The following is a 22,877-nucleotide window of genomic DNA, read 5'->3' on the forward strand; positions in this document are numbered from 1 at the left end:
CTGGAGGGGCGGGGGCGCGGGGCGCGCACGCGGAGGAGGAGCAGGAGGAGCGGGGCGGGCGAGCGAGCCAGCCACAAGAAAAGGGAGCGCGCCCGCCGCCGCCGCCGCCGCCGCCCTCCTCCGGAGAGAGGCAGGAGTGAGGCTGTGCGAAGCGCCGCATTTCAATGAGGACCGGCCGAGGCGCATCCCTGCTCTAGCGGCTGCAGCCCAGACGCCCGCGCTCCTGCCGCCGCCGCCCAGCCCCGGCCCCGCAGCCCCGTGGCCCGGCCGCGCCCAGCCCGGCGAGGACAGCGCACGAGGCGGCCCGAGCGCGGCCACAAAGACCCCCGGCGGCGTCTCTCCGCGGACCGGTGCGTGGTTTGCCTTCGCCCGGGGAAGGGAGCAGTGGGGAGGGCCTGCCGGGGGTCTCGCCGGGGGCCGGGCCGAGCCCTCTCTTCCCGCAGTCGCGGGGCGCCGGGGGAGCGCGGGCGCGGAGGGCCGGTGGGCGCCCCCTTGGCCGCCGCCGCCCAGCCCGCCGTTCCTCGAAAGGCGCTGCCAGGTCCTGCCCCGGCCGGGGGCGCTGTGTGCGGGCGGCCCCGGGGCCGCGGGCACCTGCCTCTTTTGTCTGGTGCCACCGCCGCGCTGGAAACGGGGAGTCGGGCGAGCGGGGCGCCAAGGCTCCCGGCCGCCGCGTTGTTAGTGGAGAACCAGGGCGCAGGGGCCGGGCGAGCTGCTGGTCATTGTCAGAACTGGCCGCGGAACGGGGACCAAGTCTGCGCCCAGAAGGAGTGGCCGGGCCAGGCCTCTTATTGTGTGTGCGCTCTCCCGTGGGCCCGGAGGGTGGAGGACGGGGGTCCTTGCATTTGGGGGTGGGGGAAGGGCAAATGTAGCGAGTACATTTGCGGGATCTCAAGTTCCTTCGGGGACTGCGAGGCAGCCCCCTGCACAAATTAGTGCCCGCAGTGCTAAAAAGCCTGCGGAGAGGAAACGGCATTCTCCTCCTAGTGGGAGCGCACGCACAGCCCCGCATTGCCCCACAAAAGGGGCGGCGGTGGAAAACCAGGTTTGCTCCGAATCGCTGCTGGATTGGGCGGGGAGATGCTTGTGGGAGACGGAGCAGATGAAAGGTCTCGTTCAGACCGGCTTCCTCTCCGCACCTGTGAACGTGTGTCCAGATTACGGAGCACACGCGTTCAGTGGCCACGCCGCAGGGTGTCCTGTGAATACGTTTTATGAATGTTCCTAAATATATCTCCTTTCCCCGGGAAAGTAGAACAGCGTTTTTTTAAGTATGAAATGTCGCATGAATGCGGGTCAGAGAGGATTCTGAGAGAGGTTATGTGTAGAACATTGTGAAAGGTACGATCGCATCCTGTGATACAGCTGCGTCCAGGGTGGTGCATGCACTCTGAAGATGTGTGTGCGCCTCGTATTGCACGCCTGTCCATTCCCGCACATCCTAGTTCTACTGGCAAAATGTGCCTTGGAATCTCTAGGCCCAGCATCTATATAGATTTTATATAAGTCTATTTATAAACATGGTAGTCTTTATACCAGGTTATTTCTTGGTGTGTGTGAGTGTGTGTATGTGTGTGTGTGTGTGAGTGAGTATATGAGTATAATCTGTGAACAGGAACTCATGTGCTCATCTAGAGAAGGATGGACACAGAGGTTCTTCATGATGGTGAGAAATCCCACAGAGAACCATCTAAAATGCTGATTTCTCAGTCTGGCAGTATTTATAGGAAAATCTCTTGATAAGAACCAGGCCGGGGTCTTCCCCACCCAGGCGTCTATGAGCTGCCTGGCTCAGGCCTCGCAGTTACCTTCGTGGCATCAGGACACACCTGTGCCCAGGCCCTTGGCCACCTATGGTCTGTGACCGTGGCTGTGCTCCATAGCTGGCTTCCACAGAAAGCAGGGGAGCCATGGAAGTCTGGTGAATCTTCCCCAGGTGCTCTTGATTCAAATAAATGACTAATCCATTGGAATTGCTGAGCGAGGGAGAGAACATCTATTTTAATGCCACACATAATATCTGGAACACGAGGATGTGTAGTGTGGTTTTTGGCGTTCATTTAGTGGTTGCTGTAGCCTTCAGAATGATTTCACCCGGAGTGTGGTTTTTCTTTGTCACCAACATCATTGCCTACTTTGGAGCAGGCTCAGTGAAGGGAAGTAAAAGATCTTGGCCCTGCTGTGGTTGAACGCCTGATCCAGTTTGGGAAATATACAAATAAAACAAAATCAACAAAATCAATCTGTTCTAAATCGATCTTTTTTGGGGGGTCTGGTGTGGGATTCTTGGTTCTAGAAGCCTTTCCCTCAAGGGGATTCCAACAATTGCTAAATCATTTGACCCTTGCCAATTACAAATCAACAAGAGCCCCTTGGAATTAGATTTGCACTCTAGCAACACAATTGTACCATCCTTTCCGCATGTCCTGTGTGTTTCAGTTTATTTGGATTTGAGAGGAAACGCCTAGGGTAGGAAGAATTATCACTGCCTTTAAAAATAAAATCTTCAACAGCCAATCCGGCCTTTATACTTCACGAAGTTTGAGGAACCTAGTGAACTGGCATGGCTGTTTGAGTGCTGGCAGCGTCATCGCCCCGACACACACTCCCTTTTGGAAGACAAAGAACGCCTTTTAAAAACAAATAATTAATAAGTGTAGGAGCAGTTATGATATCATGGGCAAAATATTCTGTTTACTCAGTTACTAGCTATCTGAAGGACTGGATATCAACTGATAATTGTTTTGAAGTTATCTGACTTCAAAATCAGTGAAACCAATTCATATATATGGTAAATTTTTTTCTGGAAAATGCAAATTTGTTTTTATTTTAATAAAGTTATTTTATTATTCTTATTGTTAATTTATTGGCCTTGCCTCACTGCATGTAGCATCTCAGTTCCTTGAGCAGGGATTGAACCCTCGCGCCCCCTGCACTGAAAGTGCAGAGTCTTAACCACCGGACCACCAGGGAAGTCCCTGGAAAATGCCAGTTTAGGCTGTCTGGGGTTTTAAGTGGCATGGGGTAGTTTTCATGTCTGGTGGAGAAATGTGCCCTGAGCTCATCACTCCAGATTGAATCCCACTGTGCTGCTCTTCCCCACACGCCCCCTCAGGGTGCGCAGGCGGCGACGTTGGAGGCCTGATGACCTGCCTCCTCTGTGCAACGGAGTCTCTCTGGCAGTTTAAGTGGTCTGCCCAAGAGGAGCAGAGGCTTTCAAAAGCCTGCTTTACATGTGATGAGCAGCCACTGGCAGGGGGTCTAGGCCTCTAGAACACAGAGCTCGTGTCAGAAAGGAGGGGCCGGGGGTGCCAGCTTCAGGGTCAACTGGAGTAAATCCGGGTTCAAGTCCCAAGGCCCTCAGTTATGACTTTGGCACGTGGATACAACCCATACTCACCCTCGGTCACAATAACATCCCCTCCCTCACTGGACTGTCATGAGGTCTAGAGGGCATTTTTAGCATGTTACATAGCAATTGATTGCCACCTAATAGTGTCAGGCGCATCACAGACATCAGATAAATGTGAGCTTTTTCCACTCCATGCATTTCAGGAGTGCACAGTCTCTGGCAGTGCATGAAGCTTTTGAGCATGAATTTTTAGTTGCTCTGAGTGGATCAGAGGTCAGTTTATGGAGGGTGAAGGGAAGGTCAGGGAGGCTTGGCAGGGCTTTGGTTTGGACTGACCTTCAGAACGGCGACATCGTCTTCATGGTGGGGTTTGGGGGGCACTGATAAAGTCCTAACTCCAGGAGGTGGTGGAGGACAGGGAAGCCTGGTGTGCTGTGGTCCATGGGGTCGCAGAGTCAGACACAACTGAGCGATTGAACAACAGCATAAAGTTCTTGCCCCCAGTTTTCAGTTCCCTTATATTCTGTTTCAGTGTGCCTGAAATTTTGTCATTAAGACTTTTTTCTTTGAATGCTGAGGTTTTCCCATCTTCTAGATTGTCCTATTAAAACACAGATCACCTGTGAAGGGCAATAGCACAAGCCTTCGTCAGCTAACTCCTGAGCAAGGGTGAAATAATCCCACGGGCAGCCTGCCCACGACCCAGCTCCGTCCAAAGTCAAATGGAGCCATAGGGGCACAGGTGTGCCTTCCAGAAGGTTCTGACATGGAAATGGTGGAGGGTAGGAGGTGGGCACTCACCCGGATCCCCCCTTACTGGACGGGGGAGATTTTCTTCCTACTAGTTTTTTCTGTGACAGAGTCAGGAACAGAGAAGCAAATTTTATTAATTAAAAATATTAATACTTATCACAGTCTAGACATTACTCCAAGTGTTTCATGTGTATTCACTTATTTAATAGCTGATATTAACTGTGAGGTAGGTACTATCGGGTTTCCCATGTGTGACGGAGGAAACCGGGGCTTAATGATGATGAACAAGTAGATTTCTCCGGGTTACATAGTTGTTCCTGGATCAAGTCTGGATCAGCGTGTTTAAGCCTAGATTTCCTCCACACAAAGAGTGTTAGTGGAAAGAAGGGCCAAGTGCCCCAAAGAAGAAGTAACTTTGATCCCTTTTTGATTTTATTTTGTTGTTTTCCTTTTCTTTTTCCTCTTCCATCCCTCCCTCCTTACCTTTCTCCCTGTCCCTTCCTTCCCCCCCCTCCTTTTTAAAAATCCACCTTATCTGAAGCATTAAGTATCAGTAAATGAGTTACTGTGAGTCCACTTTTCAAGTAAATTTCAACTGACTACTTAGGAAATTCCCAGGTGGCACAGTGGTGAAGAATCTCCCTGCGATGCAGATTGAACACCGGTTCAATCCCTGGGTCAGGAAGATCCCCTGGAGAAGGATTTGGCAACCCACTCCAGTATTCTTGCCTGGAGAATTCCATGGACAGAGGAGCCTGGCGGGCTACATTCCATGGGGTCGCAAGAGTTGGACACGACTTAGCGATTAAACCACCATGTAGGAAAATCGCTTTTAAATTGGTAGAACCCATGGATTTTTTTGCTCTTGGTCTGGCCATGGAGACTACAAACACTGGGTAAAATGTTTACAATCTGACTTAAAAAAATATATTTATTCATTCATTTATTTTTGGCTGTATCGGATCCTAGCTGCAGTGTGGGGGATCTTCCTTGCGGCCCGCAGGCTTCTTTCTAGTGGCGCATGGCACCTGGGGCCCATGGGCTCTGTAGTTGCTGTGTGTGAGCCTAGTTGCTCCCCAGTTTGTGGGATCTTAATTACCTGACCAGGTATCGAACCTGCATCCCCTGCATTGGAAGGTGGATTCACAACCACTGAACCAACAGGGAGATCCCTAAAATCTGACTGTTAAATGTTACCTGCCCTCTTTTGATTCTGGTCCACCCCCACTGCTATATCTTTTATATTTAGCCCTGGACTGATGTGAAGGCTCATGTGCTACCTACCATCAGGATTAACCTGCAGGGATCCTTGGAGCCAGACAAACCTGGGTCAGAGTTGTTGGCTCAAGCATTTCTCAACTGTATTATTTGGAGAAATTTGGGAGAAATTTTTCTGTGCCTCAGTTTCTTTATCTGTGTATGGGGTTAATAATAAATAAACTTTGAAAGGTTTGTTGTGACTATCAGAAATAAAAGTGGTTCAAAGCCGGACATGTTCTAGATGGTCAACGCATACCAGCCGTATTCTAAAAAACCTGGGGTTGATTAGTAATGTTTCCCTTGGTCTGCCTCTCCTGAATATTGTCTTTTCTCTCCCAAGTTGATCACTCATATGAAACACATCATCTGTTATAGCAGTGCCCCCATCAGCTGCTCTCAAGTTGAGCCTTCCATCTGGATGCTAAAATAACACCTGTGTGTGGCTGTTTGTGTTTCTGTGCTCCCAGGTTCAGCTCTAACTGCAGTCATGTCCTTCGGCAGAGACATGGAGCTGGAGCACTTTGACGAGCGGGACAAGGCCCAGAGGTACAGCCGAGGGTCGCGGGTGAACGGGCTGCCCAGCCCCACGCACAGCGCCCACTGCAGCTTCTACCGCACCCGCACGCTGCAGACCCTCAGCTCCGAGAAGAAGGCCAAGAAAGTGCGTTTCTACCGAAACGGTGATCGCTACTTCAAAGGGATTGTGTATGCCATCTCCCCAGACCGGTTCCGATCTTTTGAGGCCCTGCTGGCTGATTTGACCCGAACTCTGTCGGATAACGTGAATTTGCCCCAGGGAGTGAGAACAATCTACACCATTGATGGACTCAAGAAGATTTCCAGCCTGGACCAACTGCTGGAAGGTGAGCACTGGGAGAGACCTCCCAAGGGATCCTGGAGGGTATGGCCTCGGTTCCCAAAGTTCGTATTATTCTCAGCATTTCTTGCTTGAACTCCAAGAGCTAGCATCTAGTCTTGTGGGTGTGGTCCTTGTATGTTACATTTTTGGAAATTCATGTGGCTTTACAGTAGTGTAAAACAAAACAAGACCTAGTAATATTAGATCAGGTAACTTATATAATGGACTGAAGGAAAAACTGTCTTAATTCTACAGCATCCTCTCTATTTTTTCTCACACCCATGCTACATTAATTTTAAAAGTCCATTTTCTGTATCTTTATTCAAATGGTTCATATTCATTGCTAGCTGCAAATTGAACTTTTGCTCCCACATGTCTGCCGGTACGTGAACTGAAAATAACTAATGATTCATGAAAATTTTGAGTTGAAAGGAATCTTAGATAGATACCAAAACTGTTAATTTTGATCACTGGAGACTGAGGCCTGAAAATTCAAGTAACATATGTCTATGGTTACATGATAAGATAGTGGTGATGTTGGATCAAAAAATTAGGCTTGTTGGCTATTCTTTCCAATATGATACATTTAAATTTTAAAATTATTCTGAAGTTTGACTAATTCTAAATTTAAAGGATTGTTGTCTTTCTATGGTATTTGAGGAATTAATCTGCTCAGTTTATTTTTAAAGTTTAACTGTGGTTAACAGTCATTATCTGTTTTAGACATTTCATGTGGAAATAAGTCTTCCCAGGTGGCTCAGTGGTAAAGAACCCATCTGCCAATGCAGGAGACGCAAGTTCCATCCCTGGATCAGGAAGATCCCCTGGAGGAGGGCATGGCAACCCACTCCAGTATTCTTGCCTGGAAAATCCCAAGGAGAGAGGAGCCTGATGGGCTACAGTCCTAGGGTCACAGAGAGTTGGACATGACTTAGCGACTGACCACTCACACAGTGAAAATAGGACTATCTGGGTCCACAGATGACAGCTGGTATCTTATGCAAGCAGAGTAGATTTCCTCCTCTGGAATAGTCTAATTTCAGGACCAACCCCATTTGAATGGCAGGAAGTCTCTGATCACCTTAGAAATCATAAGTGAAGCAAAATAATTTGGAGAGAAATACTGGGATGAAATTCATGCTGAGAGGTAAACGATCCTCTTGAGGAGTAGGTTTTTCTAATTTGAAGTCTCAAGGTCCTGATGAAGTAATAGCACAAAGGAACAGGGAAAAGGACGTTGAGAAGGTGGGGAGAGCTTGATTTCACCCTGAGTTTATCCCTACTCCAGGTATATTTGCCAGGCCCTGTGGTCTGTCTGGACCCTGGATGAATGCCATGCCCTGACTGCGCACAGGCAAGCACTCTGGTCCTCCTTTGAAATCAGAATTTGTATGTGATTCAAGGCTCAGGGCTTCCTCTGTCTTTCTCCCATTTCTCTTCCCTTGATCCCTTGGCAGGGGTGCCAGTCCACTCACAGTTTGACTGCAGTTGAGAGAAGCCTGGGTTTGGTGTGTTTATTTTGTGGGAATTCACTTCTCTTTTCGATGACTCGTCACCCTGCCAAGATGCCTGTAGACTTGGCCTTTTTCCTTCTATTCAGATGCTGGAACTTCCAGTAAATTAAAGGGGAAGAATGAACATAAAACCTTTCTGTTATCAGCTTTCATTTTTGTGCCCTGTCCTTTTCATGACCTTGGAAAATGCAGGATAAATAATTCGGTGAGATATTCCAAGGGATCTGGATAAAGATCAAGTGCAAAGTCAAGTGTGTGCCCAGTCACCTATAATCGTCGCTTTAAGGACTGATGGCTGATGGTGTTGTAGGGAAGATATGCCAGAATCTCAGAGCACCTTCTCAGATATCCTGGGCTTGGCAGCCTCTGGTCTAGAGTCACTTGTGCAACATTTCCTGGGAGAGTGGTACCTCAGTCAGTTTATCACCAAGGATAGATCTATACTCAGAAGTAGCAAAGATATTCCCATGATTCCCATCAACCAGGGAGAGGGTATGAGAGGCAGGACATTACAGTACTTATAATCCGGGGGGCCAGCAGAATCATGGCATGTTGCTACCATCTTCTTGGTCAGTTTTTTAGTACAAAAGAATACCTGCCCTAAGAGACTGCTGTCCTGAGCGGTGATAATAATGATCGCTCACAGATATGGGGCATGTGTGTGGCATATGTGAACATATTTCATTCTTACAATGATCCTAGGAGGTAGGTACTGTTAATCACCCTCATAGTAAGATGAGAAAAGTGAGGCAGAGTGTGGTTAAGTGATCTGCCAGGGCCACACAGCAAGAAAGAGTCGGGGTTTGAACTCAAGAAGGCTGATGCCAGAGCTTGATCTCATAACTGCCACTAATATAAGATACCAAGTGGGGTATTCTTAGTGGTCTTTTAAAATTGAAGTACAGTTGATTTACAATATTGTGTTTGTTTCTGGTGTACAGAAAACTGATTGTTACATATATATATATGTGTGTGTGTACCTATATATGTACATATATATACATGTAAAATATTCTTAGTGGCTCTTAAATGAAGTATTATTTTATTGGCTTCTTGAAAACAAATGTTTTTTAACCTCAACTTAATTCCAAGAGTAGCAGATACTGCTTGCAGAAACATTTTAATATTTTCATTTGCCTCCAAACACTTTTCTCCTCAATCAATTTGAAGTAACTGCAGATGGAATAATCTGATGTTAAAAATTCCTTTTTGGAAAAAAATACCTTTTTCTGATTAAATAAATGGTAACATCAGTAAAGTAGGTAAGTTTGCTTATTGGCTGCCTTTAAAATTTTTTTCAGTTTCAATGCATTTTTTTCATCTATAATACTGACAATTAGCATGCAGCTGCACTTAGTGTTGAAATAGCTGGAAGTTCATTTAGATTTGCCTCTGTCAATTACGTTTTTGCTTAGTCTGATAAAATGCAAGCCGTTGCTTCATATTTACCATTAGGTTCCTAGCTCCCACTTTACATACTAATTTTATGTAAAAGTCAGTGCATGTTATTAGCTTCTCATTTCTCCTTCCAATATGATGATGTTTTAAATTAAATCCTTTTAGTGGGAGCAGTGACAAGTATATTTGACTTGTAATTGTCTTTTGTAAGTTTGTTTGTTCTCACTTATCTCAGACTAGAAATTCTGACAACGACATATGTGAGTTTCTTTATTTATAATAGCTAATAGTCAGTTTCACTATTTTACTATTATTGTGCCTAAGTTTGGCTAAAAAAATGCCTAAGTTCAGCCAGTCAGGATAAAGCTGGCTCTTAGGCTGCAGTATGATTATATGAGTAAGGGGTGTGTGTGTGTGTGTGTGAGAGAGAGAGAAATTATATGAGTAAGGCTGTGTGTATGCATGAATGCATGATTGTGTATCTGTCTGTGCATGAATGTTGATGTATACACACATGCACACACATACACTTCAGGGTAGACCATAGATGACACTCCCAATTGTTTGCTTTCAACATGGCCTTTATATGTTTGAAAAAATCGTGATGCTCAATAAGGAAAGTTGAATTGCAGGTCTATTTCTGCAAGTGATTCATCTTGAGACTTGGCCTCATTCTCCCTATATTGCCTCTTTCTACCCAATTTTACAGTGTTTATATTCCACTGTAGGTGTGAGGATGTTGTAAGGATAAATGAAGGAGGAACATTTAAAACCTTTGAACTCTTAGGAGAAAGATGTAATGTTATATACAACATGATATATAAATCCCAAGCACTGATTGATTGACTGTTCTTTATCAGATGCTCAAACATCAGGGTTGTGTGTTGAAGAATAGGTGTGCCCCTCCCCCACACTTTTAAATAGACTTTGTTATTAGTGCAGTTTTAAGTTGGGGGCAAAACTGAGCAGAAAGTACAGAGTTTTCCCGTATCCTGGGGAACTCCTTGGTAGCTCAGCTGGTAAAGAATCTGCCTGGAATGCAGGAGACCCTGGTTTGATTCCTGGGTCGGGAAGATCCCCTGAAGAAGGGAAAGGCTACCCACTTCAGTATTCTGGCCTGGAGAATTCCCCGGACTGTATAGTCTATGGGGTCGCAAAGAGTCGGACACGACTGAGCAGCTTTCCCTTCCCGTATCCCCCTGCATCCACCCATGACAGCCTTTCCCGTTATCACGAGAGGGGTACGTTTGTTAGAGTCGATGAGCCTGCATTGACAGGTCATTATCACCCCAAGTCCATAGTTGACACAAGGGCTCACTCCTGGTGTTGTACATTCTGTGGGTTTGGACAAAGGTATAATGATGTGTATCCATGACTGTGGTATCATACAGGAGAGTTTCACTGCCCTGAAAGTCCTCTCTAATCTGCCTATTCATCCCTCCATGTCCCAGCCCCTGGTGTCCACTGACCTTTTCACTGTCTCAGTAACATCCTTTAATATCTGTGTGAATGTCGGTCTGAAAGAGCCAGAGTTTCCTTTAAGCAATAGGGTAGATACATGCAAGTGTGCTGTCTTCTGGATACGAGTAAGTTAATATGTCTGTGAGATCTGCATAGAAACAGTCCCTGGGTTCCTGGGCAACCAAGCTGTGACATGCTCTGACATGCCCCCCCGCCCACCGTCCCACCCACACCCCACCATGGACACTGCTTGATTCCAAATCCCCAGCCTAAGGGCTTTTCCCAAGTCCCCATCAGAATTAACCTCTCAGGAATAAACCCATACTTCACCCCAAAGTCAGGGAATCTCTCCAGTCATGATTTCCAGGGCCCCCACCTCTCTTGGCAACTTTCCCCCTGACGTGTTGTCATCATCTATCAGTACTTTTTCCCTCTAATTTACTAGCTGACTATATGCCTCTCTCTGCTCTATTTAAAGATTTTTTAAATTTAAGTTTTGAAAAACTATAAAACATGCCTCTCTAAAATACTGCTGTGGCCAATAGTTCACTAGTTTCTTGAATATCCACCCTCTCAGAGACACCAGTGTTTGTCAAGAATATACATATCATTTGCCTGTAAGTTAATGTTCTTTGCTCACACGTTGGCACTATGCTTTATACGCTTAACAATATACATAACATGGGTACAGAACCACTGCAGCCTTTTTCCTGACTTCAGAGTATGCCTTACACAATGTACCGTTTTTTAATTTAACCAGTCTTTTATCTATGGGCGTTTAGGTTATGTCCGATCCTTTGTTATTAGAACAGTTTTGACAGGAAAATCCTTGGATATTAAGTTTTCCACTCGTGTAGGGGAACATGCTCAGGATCAATTCCTCGAAGTAATATTGCTGGAGAGAGAAGTACAGGCATTAAATTTTTAAGAGCTATTGGAAAATTTCTCTTCATAGAAGTGGTACAAGTTTGTCCTCCCCATTAGTAATGTATAAGAGTGGCTGTTTTTCTATGAGACAGTGTGTTACCAAATGTTTTGTCATTTGCCAATCTGTTAAGAAAAGCATGTACCCTCTTATAGTTTTAAATTTCATCTTTCCAGAATCTATTTTTTTCTCCATAGCTTTTGTCCATTTTTCTATCAGGTTGGGGTCTTTTTTTTTTTTTTTTTGACGTCTAGGATTTTTTAAGATATTAGCCCTTTGTGATACTAATTTCAAGTATGTTTTTTTTCCAGATTGTCCTTTAGTGATTTTGTTTATTGTGGTTTTTTTTTTTTTTTTTGGTCAGATTTAACAAAATTATATAATCAAAAGGGATCAGTCTTTTCATTTATGGCTTGAATTTCATGCTTCTTGTCCTCTGGACTCAGATTATAAAATTGTTGCTCTTCTTTTCTTCTAATGTTTTTATGTTTTCATTAAAAATATTCTCATGGAAGTTGTACTAATATAATATTTGAAGAAAGGGTTCAGTTTTATTTTTTGCAGGATGCCTGTCTAATTTTTAAGAGTTTTAATTTTTAAATTAATTTGGACTTAATAAAAGTGTCACAGAGATGGAAGGTTCCCATATACCCTTGACCCAGCTTCCCATGAGGAACCATCTTACACAGCCAAGGCACAATTATCAAAGTAAAAACTAACTTGAGAACAATACTGGCAACTAAACTATGGGCTTTATTTGGCTTCCATCAATTTCTCCACCATTGGCTTTTTGTTGTTGTTGTTTCAGAATCACACATTGCATTCATCTTTATTATTTTTTGTTTTTTTTTGTGAAAAATCTTTTAGAATTTTTTATTGGAATATAGTTGCTTTTCAGTGCTGTGTTATTTCTGCTGTGTGCAAAGTGAATCAGCTACATGTTTACATATATCCCCTCTTTTTTGAGTTTCCAAACATTGCATTTAGCTATTCTGCCTCCTCCGTCTCCTTCAAGTTCCAACCGTTCTTAAGTCTGTTTTTAATGACTTAACAGTTGGAAGAATACTGGTCAGTTATTTTGTAAAGTGTCCCTCAACTTGGGTGTACCTGCTGTTTAGGTTGAAGTTACGCATTTGTGGCAAGGATGCCACAGAAGTGAAGCTGTGTCCTTGGGGCATCCTTGCAGGAGTGCATGATGTAGCCATGTCTTGTTGCTGGTGAGGTTAACCTGTTGGTTAAGGACTGTCTGCCAGTTATCTTCACTCTAAAGTTCCTCTCTTCCCCTTTGTAATTAACAAATATTTTGAGGAGGAGCTTTGTGGCTTTTTAAATAACTTTTACCTCTAAATTTTGGTGTTTCTTGTTAGATTTTGCCTGTACCAGTGATTATTAAGGTGTTCAAAGAGTGACTTCTGTTTTCCTCTTGACTTGCCTCACCTTTAAACACTTCCTTCACTCTCCTGTCTTTGGATCATCTACTGTGACATCATCAAATCCATCATTTTTACCACTCTTTTAAGGCCACTTAGCCCCACATCAGACCTTTCTTCATCACTTCCGTAACCTGCATATATTCACCCTATTTGTGGTTGTTCTGTCGCTACAACCTGTTGGATTCTCTGCGACCCCGTGGACTGCAGCACGCCAGGCTTCCCTGTCCTTTGCTGTCTCCCGGAGTTTGCTCAGACTCATGTCTGTTGAGTCAATGATGCTCTCCAACCCTCCCATCCTCTGTCACCTCCTTCTCCTGCCTTCAATCTTTCCCAGCATCAGTGTCTTTTCTGGTGCGTCGGCTCTGCATCAGGTGGCCCTCTAATCCTGAGTTCTTTCGTCCTGTCACATACAGATGTAATCCCATTCTCTATGGTTATTCTGAATTGCACCTTCTCGTCTCTGGATCCTGTTAAATGGTATCACCATCTAACTCAACATCACCCTTGGCTTCTCCCTTTTCTTCATCCCACAGATCCAAGCTGTTGTCATTTACTGTTAACCCTGCTTAAGACACCCTTTCAGCTTGCTTGTTCCTTTTTTGCCACCATTATTGTAGTTTTTGAGTTCTCAATACTGTTTTAAAAATGTTACCTTTTTTTTTTTTTAAAACTGAAGGAGTAACACATTTGTATGCAGTGAGCATTATAGAAAGCTTTGGAAGATGCAAAAAGGTTTTTAAAAAAGTAAAGAATAACTCCTCATATTCCTGCCACTGACTCCTGGCGTCTCTTCCCTGTACTGTTAGGCTCCTAAGCTAAAAACATGCATCTTAGTTTTTCTTTTTCAGTTTGTTTTCTCTTTTCTTTTTATAGCATCTGTATTTGCCCCTGCTTTCCATTACTATTACAACCTCCTTTTTTTAGAGAATAATTGCTTTACAATGTTGTGTTAGTTTCTGCTGTAAAACAACGTGAATCAGCTACACACACACACACATCCCCTCTCTCTTGAGCCTCCCTCCTACCTCCCATCCCAGCCCTCATACACACACACACACACCCTCTCTCTTGAGCCTCCCTCCTACCTCCCATCCCAGCCCTCATACACACACACACACACACACACACACACACACACACACACACACACACACACCCTCTCTCTTGAGCCTCCCTCCTACCTCCCATCCCAGCCCTCATACACACACACACACACACACACACACCCTCTCTCTTGAGCCTCCCTCCTACCTCCCATCCCAGCCCTCATACACACACACACACACACACACACACACACACACACACACAGACACACACACAGACACACACACCCTCTCTCTTGAGCCTCCCTCCTACCCCCCACCCCAGCCCTCTGGGTCCTCACAGAGCCTGGAGCTGAGTTCCCTATGCTATGCAGCAGCGTCCTACTAGCTATCTCTCTGACACGTGGCCCTGTGCGTCTGTTAATCCTAATCTCCCAGTTTGCCCCACCTTCCCCTTTCGCCTCTGTGTCCACATGTCCATTCTCCATGTCTGCGCCTCTATTCCTGCCCTGTAGGTAGGTTTATCGGTACCATTTCCCTGGATTCCACATGTATGCATTAATATACGATATTTGTTTTTCTCTTCCTGACTGATTTCACTCTGTATGAGTCTCTAAGTCTATCCACACCTCTGCAAATGACCCAATGTTGTGCACTTTTATGGCTGAGAAATATCCCACTGTATGTATGTACCACATCTTCCTTATCCATCTTAGGCGAGGTCCTTTATTTCGGACACATGTCCCACACAGCAGGCTTCAGGCCAGTTTTCTTGCCTAGAAGCCAGGCTACAGGTGAAGCATTTTGTGTCGCACTTTGCTTCGCGTCCGCAGAGGATATAGCCCACGACCTTTATCGTGTTTCTCTCTGCGGCGCCTGCCCCTGCCCTTCCGTCTCTTCTGGCTAGTCTCCCGGGACCCACTGACCCTGCTCCGCTGCCCTCTTTCCTCGTGCTGCCCACCCCGGGCCTCCCCGCTCCCTGTGAGGACGGCTCTGGTGGGTGCCCTCCTGTGGGCACACGGCCCTGGGGGTGGCCCTGAGCAAACTGCCTCACTCCTAGTGTGTCCGTCTGCCCTGGGAGAAGAGGTCTGTTCATTCTTAGCTCATCGAGTCACGGTGAGGATTGTACGTCGCAGCGCATGGGTTTCAACAGGATCTGCTGATGGCAAACACTCAACCTGTTCTGCCATTAGCATCTCCCTGCTCGACCTCTCAGCCAACAGACACGCAAGTCTCTTACAGTCTGGACAGTCCTTGGCTTCGTCCTGCTTACTTCTCAACCACGAGCTCTTCCTCCATGAGAAATATCTGCATTTGCTGTCTCTACTTCCAGTCAAACCTCAGCCGCTTAGTTAGCATCATTATACTTATTTATCTTATATTAGTGTTTCTGGACTTCAGGGAGCTTGTTGGAGTCCTCGGTGTTAATGTGGTAGTGGCAAGAAGGCAGTAAATATCACTGGAAGAAAGAGGAGAGGGAGGCCGAATGGATAAATAAATGAATGAGAGCAACCTGGCATCACTGCCCAACTGAAGTGGCCGTCCGGAGGCCCATGTGGCTTCCTCCTGGCCCGGCCGGCGATCTGTTAGGAAGCTTCATTTTCTCTGCCGTTCCTGGAGCGTCGGATGCTGATTTCTGGGTCTCTCCCAGCCGCGTCCTCACCACCCCTTGGTTTCCATGGCTCCAGGCACCTGATTTCTCTCAGTTCCCTTCAACGGCCCCTCCATCTCTGGATACTCTCTCAGTATTGGCGTTGCCCTGGACTTCACCCTGTCCAGCTGGGTGGGGTCTTTCTGAACATTTCCTTCAGTTCCCAAAACCGCAGCTACCCCATGCAGCCACTTCTCATGCCCTGGATGTATATTTCTAACTTCTTGCTGGAAAATCTCCAACCAGTTGGCTCTTAGGAACTTGACGTTCGATTTGTGCACAACCAAATTCATTTTATTCCTTACCGTCTAACCCAAACATGTTTCCCTTCTCGTTTGATCTATTGTAATATATGGAGAGTTGGCCAAAATAGACGTTTCAATGGCATCAATTCAGTGACTGTATTCCTGTGAGGCTGGCATCCAGTCAGTTGCCAGTTCTTCCATCCAATCAGTTGGTTCTGTCTGGTAAGTACTCCTCATAGCAGCTGTTCCTCTTTGTTCCTAATGGGGATGTGTAAAATTTAGCTCTCCAGCTTCTTGCCTGGGCTATTAGAATAGCCTTCTAAAAGGCATCTTGATTTCTGTCTTCCCATGTCCTACCTGCAGCCCTGCCTTCACACTAGAGCCAGTGTGGTCTTTCTAAAACCTGGGTCTCCAGACTTCCCTGGAGGTCCAGTGGTTAGGACTTGGCCTTCCAGCCCAGGGGGTGCAGGTTCTATCCCTGATAGAACATAAACAACAGATGCAATATTGTAACAAATTCAGTAAAGACTTTAAAATAGAACCTGGATTCTGATCGTGCATAAGAACTTTGGTGCTGTAACTTACTGCAGTCTTTGCCTAACTTGTTTGTCCCTGAAACGATTTTTATATTATTTTCTGAAAAAGACATGTTAATATCCAACGGATGATCCCCTTTACTGTACTGTTCAGTAGAGCATATTATTATTTTATTTTTATCTGAAGTGTTGTCCTCTTTTCTGCTAATGAGAATCTTACCCCCACTTCCAGGGCCAGCATGAATTCCATTTTTTCTTCATTGATCACACAGTGGAAAGTGGGAAATGATTTCTTTCTCCTCTGAATTAGAGTTGCCTGGACCACTTCTTTACCAATTATCACTTATTGTCTTGTGGTGAAATCTTTTCATATATACATCTTGCTTGCAAAGCTCTTTGAAGATAAGGTTATGACTTAAAATTCTGTTCAGGTATTATGTCCATCATTGAGAATTTAGTAGGTTGCTTAAAATTTTTTGATGTCATGGCTAATGCTCCTTGTACTTGTTGCAGTGTTGTTATTTGTTGCTCTGTTATTTACTTAGGAAAAATTTTTAGCAATGAGAATATTTTCATGGTTCCAAATACAGTTTGCCATGTTGCTTTCCAAAAGGGTTGATATCAATTTATAGTGTCTCTAGTGGCATTTTCTACATTTTGTTTTTATCCTTTGTCATATATTTTAGTACCTTGTATTTTTGTAAATTATAAAAGGCTTTGCATAGCATATTAACTCACTGTTGTATTATAGGTCATCAGTCTGTTTTCCCCTTTTTATTTTAGCTTCTCTAGTTTTCAGTTGTATCAGTTTTAAATTAAAAAATGGGTCCCTTAACTTTTCCTTTATGTTATTTTTTTGCTGCTTTATATTTGAGAAGTTGACATTTTCCATAGACTTGATATACACATTCACATTTTATTTTCAGTAAACTTATTTTTATGTACTATCATATTATGAAAGACTTCCATGGAAGAATGATCCGTAAGTGCCTTTGGGAATCTTTTTTTCTTGCCTTTGATAGCACTCTCAAAATCATCTTCTTAAACCTGCACCTTCCAGGTAGATTATGAAATGTTTTTGTGTACATCTGAGATAGGTTTATAAAATATAATGTCCAGAAGGCACTTTATGATATTTTATTTCATACATTATGTATTTCATGTAATTTAACTCAGTTCGACTTCAGAGATTTCAATATACAGTTGAATCTGTCCCAGATTTTACTGTAACTCACAATAGTGAATTTTAATTTCCAGAGTTTTCAGTAAGGAAGTTTTTACTCTGGGAAAATGGCATGTATTACACAAAGCCCTCACTTAAGATACTTTTGAATATGCCACATTAGAGCTTAAAGGAATCCTAAAGGAGGTGGCAAGCAGCTTCAATAATGTGAAAAATGGAGATTTAGGTCATTTTCAGACTGAGGTCAAGTGATGTCATAGTTGGAATTTAGAAGTCTCAACCCTGAGCCAGTGAAAAACTTCTACCAGTGAGGAAAAACAGGGCAAACATCTAGTATCTCCTAATACGGACTCTTATAGAGAAAGACCTTCCTAGCTGACTTCATAGGCCTGGTTACCCATATTACTGTAAGTTGTCCATAGTGACTTTGAGAATTTCTCTTATGTGCAAATTCTTTAATCTTATAATGGGAGCCAGTGGCCAAGTAGCATTAACTCTGGAGATTTTTTACTAATAAATTTTGTTAGAGAAAATTTATTTCCATTCTTCAAAGAATAACAAAATATAATAATTTTAAAACGCATGTGTGTTTTTTTTTTTTTTTTTGAACAAACAAGGACTCTTTGGTACCTTTACGGTAATCTAATATGCTTACACAGAAATTATTGTTTTCCACAGTCCCAAAATACTTAAGACTTTCAGGGAAAAGTTACTATGTTCTGATATTTTAGGAGATATTGGTCAGATCCAAACATAATTTAATGCTTCATTTACTTACCTTTTTTTTTGTTCAACTGTCATTTTCTTTCTTTCTTTGCTTAACAGAAGATGTTTGTTTTTTGGGCCTTTAAAAATACCATAGCTGTTCAGATGGATGCTGCTTCTGCAGTTCCCTTATGTCTATCACCAAACACCGAGGAGAGTTCTCTGTGCTATATAGCAGGTCCTTGTTGGTTGTCCGTTTTTTATATAGTAATGTGTGTATGTTAATGTTGCCACCTCTTGTTTAACCACTTCTAATTCACCTTGATTCATGGACCTAACGTTCCAGGTTCCTATGCGATAATGCTCTTTATAGCCTCGGACTTTACTTCCATCACCAGTGACATCCACACCTGGGCGTTGCTTTTGCTTTGGCTCTGTCTCTTCATTCATTCCGGAGTTATTTTTCCACTCTTCTCCAGTAGTGTATTGGGCACCTGCCAACTTGGGTAGTTCATCTTTCAGTGTCGTATCTTTTTGCCTTTTCATACTGTTCATGGGCTTCTCAAGGCAAGAATACTGAAATGGTTTGCCATTCCCTTCTCCAGTGGACCACATTTTGTCAGACCTCTCCACCATGACCCGTCTGTCTTGGGTGGCCCTACACAGCATGGCTCATAGTTTCATTGAGTTAGATAAGGCTGTGGTCCATGTAATCAGTTTGATTAGTTTTCTGTGATTGTGGTTTTCATTCTGTTCATTTTCTGATGGATAAGGATAAGAGGCTTATGGAAGCTTCCTGATGGGAGAGGCTCACTGAGGGGAAAACTGGGTCTGATGGGTGGGGCCATGCTCAGTAGATCTTTAATCTAATTTTCTGTTGACGGGCGGGGCTGTGGTACCTCCCTGTTGTTTGACCTCAGACTAAACTATGGTGGAGGTGATGAAGACAGTGGCGACCTCCTTCTAAAGGGCCTGTGAGGGCCCTGCTACACCCAGTGCCCCCGACCCTGTAGCAGGCCACTGCCAACCCATGCCTCCACCGGAGACTCCTGTATGCTCACAGGCAAGTCTGGGTCAGTCTCCTGTGGGGCCACTGCTCTTGTATCTACTACTGTGGACAAGAGTCTCTTAGAAGAAAGGGAGTGGCCCTCAGAGTCAACAAGAGTCCAAAATGCAGTACTTGGGTGCAGTCTCAAAAATGACAGAATGATCTCTGTTCATTTCCAAGGCAAACCATTCAGTATCACAATAATCCAGGTCTGTGCCCTGACCAGTAATGCCAAAGAAGCTGACTTTGAATGGTTCTATGATGACCTACATGACCTTCTAGAACTAACACCAAAAAAAGGTATCCTTTTCATCATAGGGTACTGAAATGCAAAAGTAGGAAGTCAAGAAACACCTGGAGTAACAGGCAACTTTGGCCTTGGAGTGCAGAATGAAGCAGGGCAAAGGCTCATAGAGTTTTGCCAAGAGAACACACTGGACATAGCAAACACCCTCTTCCAACAACACAAGAGAAGACTCTACACATGGACATCACCAGATGGTCAACACCGAAATCAGATTGATTATACTCTTTGCAGCCAAAGATGGAGAAGCTCTATAGAGTCAGCAAGAACAAGACTGGGAGCTGACTGTGGCTGAGATCATAAACTCCTTATTGCCAAATTGAGACTTAAATTGAAGAAAGTAGGGAAAACCACTAGACCATTCAGGTAAGACCTGAATCAAATCCCTTATGATTATACAGTGGGAGTGACAAATAGATTCAAGGGATTAGATGTGATAGACAGAGTGCCTGAAGAGCTATGGACGGAGGTTCATGACATTGTACAGGAGGCAGTGATCAAGATCATCCCCAAGAAAAAGAAATGCAAAAAGGCCAAATGGTTTCCTGAGGAGGCCTTACTAATAGCTGAGAAAAGAAGAGAAGTGGAAGGCAAAGGAGAAAAGGAAAGATGTACCCATCTGAATGCAGAGTTCCAAAGAATAGTAAGGAGAGATAAGAAAGTCTTCCTCAGTGATCAGTGCAAAGAAATAGAGGAAAACAACAGAATGGGAAAGACTAGAGATCTCTTCAAGAAAATTAAGAGATACCAAGGGAACATTTCATGCAAAGATGGGCACAATAAAGGACAGAAATGAAAAAAAAAAAAGGACAGAAACGGTATGGACCTAACAGAAGTAAAAGATACTAAGAAGAGGTGGCAAGAATATACAGAAGAACTATACAAAAAAGATCTTCATGACCCAGATAACCACAATGGTATGATTGCTTTCTAGAGCCAGACATCCTGGATTGCAAAGTCAAGTGGGCCTTAGGAAGCATCACTATGAACAAAGCTAGTGGAGGTGATGGAATTCCAGCTGAGCTATTTCACATCCTAAAAGATGATGCTGTGAAAGTGCTGCACTCAATATGCCAGCAAATTTGGAAAACTCAGCAGTGGCCACAGGACTGAAAAATGTCAGTTTTCATTCCAATCCCAAAGAAAGGCAGCGCCAAAGAATGTTCAAACTATTGCACAGTTGCACTCATTTCACACGCTAGGAAAGTAATGCTCAAAATTCTCCAAGTCCAGCTTCAATAGTACGTGAACTGTGAACTTCCAGATGTTCAAGCTGGATTTGGAAAAGGCAGATGAACCAGAGATCAAATTGCCAACATCACAAAAAAGACAAGAGAATTCCAGAAAAACATATACTTCTGCTTTATTGATTATTAAAGCCTTTGACTGTGTGGATCACAACAAACTGTGGAAGATTCTTAAAGAGATGGGAATATCAGACAACCTGACCTGCCTCCTGAGAAATCCGCATGCAGGTCAAGAAGCAACAGTTAGAACCGGACATGGAAGAACAGACTGGTTCCAAATTGGGAAGGAAGTACGTGAAAGCTGTATATTGTCACCCTGCTTATTTAGCTTCTATGCAGAGTACATCATGCAGAATGCCAGGATGGATGAAGCACAAGCTGGAATCAAGATTGCCGGGAGAAATATCAATAACCTCAGATATGCAGATAGTACTACCCTTATAGCAGAAAGCAAAGAGGAACTAAAAAGTCTCTTGATGAAATGAAAGAGGAGAGTGAAAAAACTGGCTTAAAACTCAACATTAAAACTCAACAAAAAAACAAAGATCATGGAATCTGGTCCCATCACTTCATGACAAATAGATGGGGAAAAATGGAAACAGTGAGAGACTTTATTTTTGGGGTCTCCAATATCACTGCAGATGGTAACTGCAGCATGAAATTAAAAGACACTTGCTCCTTGGAAGAAAAGCTATGACTAACCTAGAGAGCATATTAAAAAGCAGAGACATTACTTTGCCAACAAAGATCTGTCTAGTCAAAGCTATGGTTTTTCCAGTGGTCATGTATGAATGTGAGAGTTGTACTATAAAGAAAACTGAGGGCCAAAGAATTGATGCTTTTGAACTGTGGTGCTGGAGAAGACTCTTGAGAGTCCCTTGGACTGCAAGGAAATCAAACTAGTCAATCCTAAAGGAAATCAGTCCTGAATATTTATTGGAAGGACTAATGCTGAAGCTGAAGCTCCAATTCTTTGGCCACCTGATGCAAAGAACTGACTCATTGGAGAAGACCCTGATGCTGGGAAAGATTGAAGGTGGGAGGAGAAGGGGATGACAGAGGATGAGATGGTTCTGTAGCATCACCGACTTGATGGACATGAGTTTGAGCAAGGTCCAGGAGTTGGTGATGGACAAGGATGCCTGGCCTGCTACAGTCCATGTGGTCGCAAAGAGTCAGACACAACTGAACGACTGAACTGAATGTATGTGTGTGTTATTCCCAAACTCCTAATTTATCCTTCCCTCTCTCTTTCTCCCTTGATAATAACAAGTTTCTTTTTGATATCTGTGCTTCTATTTCTGTTTTGTATTTAACTTCGTTTGTGTAATTTTTTTTTTTTTTTAGATTTCATATATAAGTGGTATCATATGATATTTGTCTTTTTCTCTCTGGGGCTTTCCTGGTCGCTCACCTACCTGTAGTGCAGGAGACCCAGGTTTGATCCCTGGGTCAGAAAGATTCCCTGGAGAAGGAAATGGCTACCCACTCCAATTTTCTTCCTGGAAAATTCCTTGGCCACAGGAGCCTGGCAGGCTACAGTCTGTGGTGCCACAAAGAGTTGGTCATGACTGAGCAACTAACATTTTGTCTCTCTGGCTTACTTAGTATGATAATCTCTATGTCCATTCATGTTGCTGCAAGTGGCATTATTTCATTCTTTTTTATGGCTGAGTAGTATCCCATTGTGTAAATATACCACATTTTTAAAATTCATTCATTTGTTGATGGACATTTAGTTTGCTTCCTTGTCTTGGCTGTTGTAAATGGTGCTGCCATGAACGTTGAGGTGTCTGTATCCCGTTCCTGGGATATAGTCAGAGAAAACCATAATTCAAAAAGATACATACACCCCAATATCTTGCTATTTTTGAATGGCCTTTAACACACATACCTTATGTTAGGTCTTAAACTAAAGCTGTTGATGATTCACTAATCAAGAAATATAATCTCTCTCTTG

At 43.8% G+C, this 22,877-nt stretch overlaps 1 protein-coding gene across 2 annotated transcripts in view; it reads left to right on the forward strand.

Annotated features, from left to right (window-relative positions):
* Nucleotides 1–263: 263 nt before the first annotated feature.
* The window catches only part of DCLK1 (doublecortin like kinase 1), a 335,163-nt gene continuing 312,549 nt past the window's right edge, over nucleotides 264–22,877 (forward strand). For both annotated transcript variants that reach the window (XM_061133010.1, XM_061133012.1), the window contains exons 1-2: nucleotides 264–350; nucleotides 5,830–6,225. In XM_061133010.1, the coding sequence (XP_060988993.1) occupies nucleotides 5,850–6,225 (376 nt within the window). In that variant the 5' untranslated portion in view covers nucleotides 264–350; nucleotides 5,830–5,849. The remainder of the gene's footprint in view (nucleotides 351–5,829; nucleotides 6,226–22,877) is intronic.

This window comes from Dama dama, chromosome 30 (genome assembly GCF_033118175.1).
Source record: "Dama dama isolate Ldn47 chromosome 30, ASM3311817v1, whole genome shotgun sequence".
Lineage (NCBI taxonomy): Eukaryota > Metazoa > Chordata > Mammalia > Artiodactyla > Cervidae > Dama > Dama dama.